The sequence below is a fragment of the Cydia amplana genome, chromosome 1 (assembly GCF_948474715.1).
Source record: "Cydia amplana chromosome 1, ilCydAmpl1.1, whole genome shotgun sequence".
Classification (NCBI taxonomy): domain Eukaryota; kingdom Metazoa; phylum Arthropoda; class Insecta; order Lepidoptera; family Tortricidae; genus Cydia; species Cydia amplana.
In genome coordinates, this window is record NC_086069.1 from 22,024,034 (window position 1) to 22,034,492 (window position 10,459).

Here is a 10,459-nt window from a genome sequence, read left to right on the forward strand (position 1 = left end):
TTTTTATGAAACGTCACTATTGACACTTGTATGGATGGGATTGTCGGTGTCAAACAAGTGACAAAAGTGACGTTTTTTATGAAACGTCACTATTGACACTTGTATGGATGGGATATGTCAGTGTCAAAAAAGTGACTAAAGTGACGTTTTTTTTTAGAAACGTTACTCTTGACACTTGTATGGATGGGCTATGTCAGTGTCAAACAAGTGACAAAAGTGACGTTTTTGTAGGAACGTCACTCTTGGCACTTGTATGGATGGGATATGTCAGTGACAAGTGACTTTTTTTAAAGAAACGTCACTTTTGACATATGGATGGGCTATGTCAGTGTCAAACAAGTGACAAGAGTGACGTTTTTTATGAAACGTCACTATTGACATGTATGGATTGGATATGTCAGGGTCAAACAAGTGAAAATGTGACGTTTTTTTAAGAAACGTCACTCTTGACACTTGTATGGATGGGATATGTCAGTGTCAAAAAAGTGACAAAAGTGGTTTTTTTTAAAGAAACGTCACTTTTGACATGTATGGATGGGCTATGTTAGTGTCAAACAAGTGACAAAAGTGACGTTTTTGAAGAAACGTCACTCTTGACACTTGTATGGATGGGATATGTCAGGGTCAAACAAGTGAGAAAGCTGAAATTTTTTTAAGAAACGTCACTAATACACTTGTATGGATGGGATTGTCGGTGTCAAACAAGTGACAAAAGTGACGTTTTTTACAAACGTCACTATTGACACTTGTATGGATGGGATATGTCAGTGTCAAACAAGTGACTAAAGTGACGTTTTTTTTTAGAAACGTTACTCTTGACACTTGTATGGATGGGCTATGTCAGTGTCAAACAAGTGACAAAAGTGACGTTTTTGAAGAAACGTCACTTTTGACATGTATGGATGGGCTATGGCAGTGTCAAACAAGTCACAAAAGTGACGTTTTTTAGAAACGTCACTCTCGACACTTGTATGGATGGGCTATGTCAGTGTCAAACAAGTGACAAAAGTGACGTTTTTGAAGAAACGTCACTTTTGACATGTATGGATGGGCTATGGCAGTGTCAAACAAGTGACAAAAGTGACGTTTTTGAAGGAACGTCACTCTTGACACTTGTATGGATGGGATATGTCAGGGTCAAACAAGTGAGAAAGGTGACTTTTTTTTTTTGATATTGACTTTCAAAGTATTGTCATTAGGCTTTTTGAACGTAGCTATTTTAAGCGTAGCAATTTTAAAAGTATTGGTCTCAAGTTATTTGTTATTTATTTTGATTTCTCGCAAAGCACTTGTTATTATTCCAATATTTTTTTGATAACACGTGTTAAATAAACAGATAATTGTAGAAATATAAAATTTTCGAGTGTAGGATGAATAAACATATTTTTTAAGCATAAAATAAAAAATAAAAAATCATAATAAATAGATCTCACGGTATCCGAGTGGTGCAAATTTCCATATCAATTGAGATTAATATTATGACCTAATCATCAAATTTTCGAATTGTGTAGGAATTTTTAAGTTACATTTATATCGATTATTTAAAAAATAACTATAGATTGAGCTTACTGTACACAGCTCACAGGAAACTCTCGGGATTTCTTTGTTATTAATCATGAACTAACTTAAGACATATAATTGATACATTATCCCGACTGTATGACTTAGTCTGTATAGTGTTCTAGATATTGACCCTAGGGTCATTAATTTCATGAAGAGCTCAATTACGGTACTCGAGATAATCGTATCGTGGGCATCTGTAAACCCTAAATATTGATTAGAAAAAGCTTTCGAGACTGTACGAATTAATGCAAGCAAAATTTTTTCTTCCCCCGCCTAAAAGAGTATTAAGATATATTGTATAGATCAGATGGTCCCCTAAAATTGACTCCATTTCCACCATGCTGTACACCTGACACCATGTTTTTAAATTTTAAATGCATTTTTGTTGCACCAGGAGAGTTGATAGATCGACGGAACGCAAAAAATTTCGAATGACTGATATTGATACAATTCACCTTCCGTGTGCGCGTGAGGCGCGAGCATCTTTGTATGAAAACCACAAGAGCATTGAAGTCAATGACTACGGCGTGTTAGTGTGCGTGCAGGTGAGATGAACGTGTAGAGCGGGACCGCGAGAGCCTCCGCCGCTCGCGCAGGTAGCGCCGCGGCCCGCGCCAGTACCGACACGCGCCCCGCGCGGCCGCGTTCCTTCGCACGGCCACTGTCCGCCTCTCGCCGCGTAAACAAGACCGCAACCGCAAAACACCTGTACTAAAACATAAACAAAGTGCAAGCAGTGCCCTAACAATCTATGCGACCAGTGCCTCTCACTAAACATCGGATCGCGACAAGATAATTGCGCGAATGCCACGGTCCGCGGCCTACGCAGCCGGCGTCCCCACCTCCGTTCATTCAAGGACCAATAGTCGTATTGAACCCATGCCGCCTCAGCTTTCGCGTGTGCGCAATCTGTGCCGTTTTTGAAATGAATCACATAAACATCACACGGCCTCTCTGAGCTGATGACCGTCTGCGAATCGGATCTAACGACAATGTCAATCAATCAAAATGGAGTTCAGTTCAACAAACAGAAACAGCAACAGCAACTAGGTAAACAGGGCCCGGAACCGGTCAACTTTCCACCGCGGTATCATCCGCCTCCGCCGTCCGCGGCCGGTCCCAAACTTGCCACTATTGACCCGTCCGCGAAGGAGTTCAAACCTCCTTACGTGGGGAAACCTGTGGACCCCAATAAAATACAATATCCGCTAGGAACTCAACCTGCTGCATATCCGGGGGGATCAATTCCCTTTTCGAAGTATCCCCAAGGATACCCAGTAGGATACCCTCAAGCTCCGGGAGCACTACGAGTGTTGCGACCCCCGGGGGAGGTGGTCACGAAGGCGATCGTGCACGAGCCCGGGCAGCTTACAGCCCGCGCGCGCAGCGCGGACGATACCCAGCGCATCCAGCGAAACCTCGAGGAGGAGCAGATCCACAGGAGATCAGCTGACATGCTCAAATTTACCAAGCGAGTGGAACCTGATGGTCCCCGAGCTTCGACGGACCAGCGGCGTCAAATTCAGACACTTTTGGACGAGATAAAAGCATTAAAAGACGCTAACCGAAGATTGAGCGACGACAATCAGGAGCTCCGTGACTTGTGTTGTTTCTTAGATGATGATCGTCAGAAAGGAAGAAAGTTAGCACGCGAGTGGCAAAGATTCGGCAGATACACGGCGTCGGTAATGAGACAGGAAGTTTCAGCGTATCAAAGCAAACTAAGGGAACTGGACGACAAACAGCAGGAACTGATAAGAGATAATTTGGAGTTAAAAGAGCTGTGTTTATACTTGGACGAGGAGCGCGAGAGGAGCACATGTGTGAACTGCGGACGAGCGGCGGGCCGGGAACGAGACGACGGCGACGGCAGCAGCAGTGGCACCAACGCCGAGGAGGTGCGCGCACTCGCCGCACCCGTCACGCACCCGCAGCTGGCCGAGCGCACGGTGCAGTACGTGCGCGACCTGGAGCAGAAGGTTCGACGATTGGAGGCAGAGAAAGGGGTCAACGGCGGCATCGGCGAGCGACCCGAAGCGGTTGTGCGCGCGTTGCAAGTGTTAGAAGTCAGAGAGCGAGTGGAGAGAGAAAGAAGGAGACCAGCTCCTGACTTAGACTCTGGTGAGCAAGCCCTCGTACGAGAAATGTGCAATGTGGTATGGGGTAAGCTAGAAGACGCCCCACCACAAGCGCCTCCACGGTAAAAATCTACAGAAGTTTAACTACTAAAGTTACTACAGTACAAATCAAATGTATACGCGAAATACTGTTACCCGCCGGAGTTTGATTGGAATCTGACTCTATCGAGGTCACGGCGAGATCGGAGGGGTCTCGTGACCCACAGACAACAGATTGTAAGGTTGACCTTGTTTACTGAATGTAAGAGCGGTGGGATTTTGTTAATGAAAACGACGCGTGTGATGATGCTTGCCGAGATTAAATAATAACAAATCACATGAGAAACCGAAAAGTACAAATCTAATATAAAATGTGTTACAAAACTAGCAAGTGTTAAGTTATTTTCATAGTGTTCTTGAAGCCTAAATTTTCTATCGCGGATTCCTATTTCGCTACAGAAGATGACATACCTACACCTATTTGTATTTGCTTTGCATTTTTTTCTAGGTATGCGTAGTAATTATATAAGTGTGTGGATAGGAATTATTGCTTACTAATGTTAGCTATTGTATTTTAATATATTGGTTCTGTTAATTTAAATATTAATGAGGCTAAACAAAATTAAACGGCTGACGACTTCTAATGTCCAATATTACCTATCTTTCCTCTTAAATGTTTTATATTTTTACCTGACTTCCCGAATTAATTCAAGCTTAAATTCCAATTTATGCCTTGTCTTAGCCAGCAGTTTAACGGAGTTACTATGTAAATCAGGGAAAGGTGAGAAGGGGTAAGACGAAACCAGGGACAAAACGAACTCTATGAAATCGTCATAATTTTGGGCTTATGAAAGTAGACATCTGAAATATCTGACGTGAATTTCTTTTGATAGGTACTTTTAACATACTTAATTTACATGAAAACATTTAAAAATAACGGACTACTATCCTCAAATCTGACGACAATCAATTAAGTACGTGGCGGTTATTTCCATTTAAAAAGTTTTTCAGAAATCTCAGTACCTACGTATCAGCTTATCCCAAATCTAGTGTTCGTTTTGCCCCGAACAAAAGACTATGTTCTTCTTACTTACCCCATCTCACCTTATAATTATAGCTACCTATGTAAGCGCCTGATTGAATTTTTCATAATTTTAATTTGTCAGCACTAACATTTACTGCAACTGTCCTTATCAAATATGTTGATGTTATTAATTTATTACTCAAATTATTAGTTGTGCCTAAATTTAATAAATTATTCGAGATTTACTTTTTTATTGAGAGTTTCATTACTTTTACGAAACCTTGTGCCCGGTTATAGATTACCGTACTATACGTATATCCTGGGTAGGTAGGTACTTTCCAATCGTGTCCTTCAACCTGAAATCCTGTTATGTAATTCACACATAAAAAGCTAGGGCTCCCTAAGTCCCTAGGGAGTTAAAGCTATTTTTAAAATTATGTTACTAGAGTTTGTTTTAAAATACTGACGTTTATGATTTAATATCTTTGTTTATGTTTTAAAAATATTTGTTTTGAGTAATTTAATAGCAGTTTAAATTATTTTTACACAATTTTCAATCGTAGCTTAATGCCGGATGGGTCTGTGCAGCCAGTGAAGGCACTGCCTTTGATGAAATGACGGATGAATGTTTGAAATGTCACCGTATTTAAGAATTATTTAGCTGTATGATGAAAAACATTGTATCTAACTCCGGGGTAAGAATATTGCAGACTCGGGTCTTTCATTCCCTTCATGCCTGTGGCTGCCGGGAATTATCACCCTCGTTTACAATATCTCACTTATCCCCCTCGTTGCACGATGTACTATTAAAAACCCGTACAATGCCTTATACCAAAAATGCTTTTTATCATTTTGAAAAAGAACCATATTACCTTTCAAACTGCTGGATCGATTTTTATCAGACTAAGCCTAGAACCACCGTAAGGAAACTCGTTTTTAGGCAAAAAAACCCACATCGAAATCGGTCTATCCGTTTGAGAGCTACGATACCACAGACAGATATACATTGACGTCAAACGCATTACACCCCTCTTTGTGTCAGGGATTAAAATGATAACAGTCAAAAATATTATAAGATTTATTGTCACATCATCTATTCCTTGGGCTGCGCCTCCTCGAGGAACTCCTTGCGGTGCAGTAGCCATGAGTCTCCGTCGTCGCCCTCGTGCTCCGGGTACACGGGCGGCGGCTCGAAGCGCAGCACGTCCGTCCCCACGCTCTCGTCGGTCAGCGACGGGACGGAGTCGTGCACGGGCAGCGGCACCGGCTCCGGAGGCAGGAACTCCGCCATGTAGGCCGTCACGTTGCGAGCCCGCCACACCACTATTTTGCCTGGAATTGCGATGTTGCTATTGGCGCCAGGAGAGATACCGTTGTTATCAATCATTTGGGGTTAAACGATCATGAACGGTTCGGAAAAATATTTATCGCATGTAAATGTTTCAGCTATCCGAATCCACTTTAGTCCCTAATATTTACCATCACGTCCCACTTAGCTCAATCCGTCTGTAGGTAAGTATATTTCATGAAGACAGATGGAATTTTCAGAGTGTATATACTGCATAAGTACCTAACTACATTTTTTTTTAAATAATTTGAAGATTTTTGGTTTAAAAGACCTACTTACCTAATATTTTATTTTCTAAGTATATAGGTATCTAAGGTATCGAATTGTATCCTACAACGTATCAATTATACCTAGTCTGCCTACCTTTCGTTTCGTCAACTTCCATCTCTTCCTCTTCCCCCATCGGCTCTTCTTTATCCACTTTCTCCTCCTTTTCCTCCTCGCCTTCACCCAACTCTTCCAGCGCCGGATCCTTTATCAGCAAATAGAACCCGTGCTGCATACAGTTGGTGTCGAACACGAAGCAGCCCGGGCCTCTGGGTACGCCCTTGTACCAGGAGCCGTGGAAGCGTACGCGAGGGTACAAGATCTGCCCAGGTCCCTCCATCCGGCCCTCGACCCAGGTGCCCATGAATTTGACTTGGTATTCGTTGAACAAGTAGGTGCCGAGCCCGTGGCGCTTCCCTTTGAACCACGCGCCCTCGTATATATCTCCGTTGGGATAGTAGTAAGCGCCGAAACCTTGCTTCTGATCGTTCCGCCAGTCGCCCTCGTACCGCGATCCGTCGGGGTACGTTATTGTACCGACGCCGTATTTCATCGCTCGACGCCATTCGCCTGTAGATAATGTGAAGGCAAAGTGAACGATGGCTGCTAGCTGCTATTAACGTACCTACTGAGTAGGAGCAGGTTTCTTATAAGTACAATATTAGCACTCCCGGTTTATAATCATTCACTCCTATCTCCTACCTAACTTGTTGTGTACTAGCTTTTTATACCTAAAAGTCCGTAGGCGCGTAATATCGTCTGTGTATGAATGTAACTAAATAAATATTTGAGTTAGAGTTAACTTTGTACCAATCATACAAAGCCTATTCGAGGATGTTATTACCGCGTCTGAATTTTCATAAGGCAGGTGAGGCATGTACGGCCCGGCGGGTTACAAGACCCAGCACTATAAAACCAAAAGTGCCTATTTCAATAGGTACACTCTGTCTTGACAACCACTGACATAGGTGTCTACCTTATTTTGACACGACGCGGTTTGCCTCGCCATTCCTACGGCCTGGCCACGTCATTGCGCGACTGGCTTCGGCTGAGGCGACAACCATAGGTTGGAGCGAGACACAGCGATCTGACCTTTCGTTCCCATCTATGGTTGTCGCCTTAGCCAGTCGCGCAATGTCGTGGTCAGGCCGTTAATGCAACCTGCTAAGGAAAAGGAATGGAATTGCCTCCCATCATCTGTACCTATCGTCTGCTGAAATTATTTCGCCATAGATTGACACTGACTCTACACAAGACTGTATAAGATAGTCCATAAATATTGCTTTACTTCGCAGGTAAGCATACCTTCGTACCGCGCTCCGTTCTTGAACACGTACAGGCCCTTGCCGTTGCGCTGGCCGCGGCAGTAGCAGCCCGTGTAGAAGTCGCCGTTGGGCAGCACGGCCCAGCCCTCGCCGTGCCGTTCGCCATCTTGGTTACGTTGGCCTACGTATATCTGTTCAACAAACGGTTGTAATTACCATAGGTACTAAAGACTGTCCAACATCTTGGTCCAACGTGTATTTGCGTCTCACATTTTGCGCTGAGAGAGTGAGACGCAATGCACATTGGACAAAGTAATTGGATTAAATACCTAACACGAATCGAAGCGTTGCTAGCCTATATGTGACTGGTTCCTAGGGATTAATATGCTGTGAAATTAAAAATATTAATTTAGGAAACTAAAAAGATACATGCTAAACATACCTATAGTTGCCTATAGTAGTAAATGTTTGTTCCTCCCCGAGTGTTTCATCCTGGGTGTTTTCTATGTATTTATATATCTATGTAATTAAGTATTTATATATATCGTTGTCTAAGTATGTACCCACAGCACAAGCCTAATGAGCTTGCTATATTTTATTATTTATTTAAAATGTTTATTTTTACTATGAGACTTAATCAATTTGTGTAACAAAGTCCTGTAATATTTATATTTTATAATGATAGTAGATATTTATGGAATTTTAATTACTTACTCCAATAGTGTCCTCATCTTCACCCTTCTCACCTTTTTGTTCCGACATTGATCTTAAATTATATTCAAAACTAAATTTATCTCTTTACAAGTTTATTGAAAGTTGTCAATTTGACTTTTGTGACAGATACTATAAGGTTCAGCCAGCACTCATTTGAATTTTGTAAGAAAAAATGATTTTTTATATGATTTATTTTAACCTTTTCGCCGCCACATCAATGAAGTACCTACTAAAGTGTCATCAACGCCAAGCCACAAACTGCACGTAAACAACCCGTATAACATATCAAGTCGTGGCGTGTGGTGTGGGGCACGAAATGTAACTGACTTTATATAAAGTCAATGGTGGCGAAAAGGCAAACAGAAATCAATGGTTTTAAATTGTAGAATTACAACTCCTATACCAACTCTCTATCATATAAAAAGTTGCTGATTACGGTACAATTATATATTATACTATATACATTAGGTTGTTTTAATTAAATCACCACAGGACATACAGATACACAGAATTGATATATTATCTATAGCTGCTCACAAAATGGTTATGGATGGGGAATGTTAAATACCATACCCACAAAAAGTAATTGGAGTATTAATTGCCAAAAATATTTTTGTATTTAATGGATCCCACTAATTTTAAACAATAGGTGTAATTAAGAGAGTATTAAACTCAAAAGATTTCCATTTCAATCTAAAGTTTATTTACATAAGAATAAGGCTATTTATTACTAATCATACTCACTAGTAATGTAATAACAACATGATACATGCATCAAAGTTAATATGGTTATCTCTAACCACTTAGTTAGGAATAGTCATAGAACAAAACAAGTAGACAAAAATGTACCTTATGTATGCCAAACACAACTTAAAATAGTATAAAAATATGAAATTCTCTAATTATGTTGCCACAACATAAATTTATTACAATAATACTTAAGTTTGAGCATTTGCTGGAGGATTGTTATTTGACGCAGCATTGTTATTTTCAAAAGTAGCCTTATTTTTCATCAAGTAAGCAGCCAGGTAGTTAATAGGATCTGGTGGGCGCTCTTTGGCCAGCGCCGAGAGCCCCTGGAGTAGTATGGGAACCACAGTCTGGTCCAAGTATTGCCTTGTTGGTAATGCATTCAGATCTATGCGGGATTTCCGACTAGCATTTGTGTCCGTTTCTTTCTCCATTGCAATTATCTTCTGCAAGAAAGAGGGGTATTAAAACAATAATGTTAATAATTAAAATAAAGAAAATGATTATTTGGGGATTTGGGGACTATCTTACAGAGAGATCAACTACAGACAAATTAAGCTAAGTTTGTAATATGGGTTCTAGGCGACAATATACATACTAAAATACATAGATAACAAACACACCACTAAATGCACTTACTGGGACCTGGGAAGGTCACCAACTAGGCTAGGAGGCTGTTAGGAATTATAACAGTCTAAAGTAAATGGCCTAGTAGTCGTAGGTATAGCCATACTTATATTATAAATATATATGTATTGTAGTTAGTAGCCTAACAACAGTAGTTTTTAAAATAAAATGAATTCATAAAGGCACAATCTCTACATTTTATAATATTATTAGGATTGCCTACAAAAACATTATCAACAAAGTTTTTATTGATTAATATATTAGCAATATAATAACTATTACACATACAAGAATAATTGAACTAAATTTTCTAACTGAATAGTTTACAAAACAATAGTATTATGTTATGCTTCTAACCTTTACGGAATCCGGTATTTTGGGCGGCGGTTGCTCTTCTTTAACGGCTTCGTGATTCGCTTCCAAAGAAATATCGGACATCGGTTGCAGTTATATATTATACATACAATTACTGCAATATTTATAATTTTAAGTAGGACTGCACTTGTATGAAGGCAAATAAATTTTGTTGTTTGGCAGATCGTTATCGTTTTTCTTCCAGCGATACCAAGGCCTAGGCAATGTCAATATGTCACTTTTTTTTATACACACGATCGAACGTACGCCGTACCCAGCCGTACCGCACCAGAGTCCGGTGCGGCCGTCTGGGAATCAAGGTCATAACACACTATCGCACCGCACCAGATATCTCTTTCTCGCTCTCACTAATGGGTGCGACGCACCAAGTTCACGATGCGGTGCGATAGTGTGTTATGGCTCGCTGTTG

At 40.8% G+C, this 10,459-nt stretch overlaps 3 protein-coding genes across 3 annotated transcripts; 1 reads left to right on the top strand and 2 right to left on the bottom strand.

The window, feature by feature from the left end:
* Window positions 1-2,043: 2,043 nt before the first annotated feature.
* LOC134651514 (coiled-coil domain-containing protein 85C-B) lies at window positions 2,044-4,378 on the top strand. Its single transcript, XM_063506619.1, has one exon. It carries the CDS (start codon window positions 2,526-2,528, stop codon window positions 3,765-3,767), a length of 1,242 nt encoding a protein of 413 aa, XP_063362689.1. The 5' UTR covers window positions 2,044-2,525; the 3' UTR covers window positions 3,768-4,378.
* Window positions 4,379-5,766: 1,388 nt separating this feature from the next.
* Window positions 5,767-8,420, bottom strand: LOC134653844 (radial spoke head 1 homolog). The gene is made up of 4 exons (XM_063509210.1): window positions 8,299-8,420; window positions 7,625-7,775; window positions 6,416-6,889; window positions 5,767-6,036 (listed from the first exon to the last, which is right to left on the bottom strand). Exons 1-4 carry the CDS (start codon window positions 8,344-8,346, stop codon window positions 5,798-5,800), a joined length of 912 nt encoding a protein of 303 aa, XP_063365280.1. The 5' UTR covers window positions 8,347-8,420; the 3' UTR covers window positions 5,767-5,797.
* A 782-nt stretch (window positions 8,421-9,202) lies between these two features.
* Window positions 9,203-10,223, bottom strand: LOC134653854 (protein dpy-30 homolog). The gene is made up of 2 exons (XM_063509221.1): window positions 10,033-10,223; window positions 9,203-9,494 (listed from the first exon to the last, which is right to left on the bottom strand). The coding sequence occupies exons 1-2, from the start codon at window positions 10,111-10,113 to the stop codon at window positions 9,237-9,239; spliced, it is 339 nt and encodes a 112-aa protein (XP_063365291.1). The 5' UTR covers window positions 10,114-10,223; the 3' UTR covers window positions 9,203-9,236.
* Between the last annotated feature and the right edge of the window lie 236 nt (window positions 10,224-10,459).

Coding starts and splice junctions, on each gene's coding strand:
- LOC134651514 (XM_063506619.1), top strand. CDS start 2,526: ATGACCGTCTGCGAATCGGATCTAACGACAATGTCAATCAATCAAAAT.
- LOC134653844 (XM_063509210.1), bottom strand. CDS start 8,346: ATGTCGGAACAAAAAGGTGAGAAGGGTGAAGATGAGGACACTATTGGA. Junction 7,776..8,298: donor AAGATGAGGACACTATTGGA/GTAAGTAATTAA, acceptor TTTGTTGAACAG/ATATACGTAGGCCAACGTAA. Junction 6,037..6,415: donor GGAAGTTGACGAAACGAAAG/GTAGGCAGACTA, acceptor TCGCAATTCCAG/GCAAAATAGTGGTGTGGCGG.
- LOC134653854 (XM_063509221.1), bottom strand. CDS start 10,113: ATGTCCGATATTTCTTTGGAAGCGAATCACGAAGCCGTTAAAGAAGAG. Junction 9,495..10,032: donor AAATACCGGATTCCGTAAAG/GTTAGAAGCATA, acceptor TCTTTCTTGCAG/AAGATAATTGCAATGGAGAA.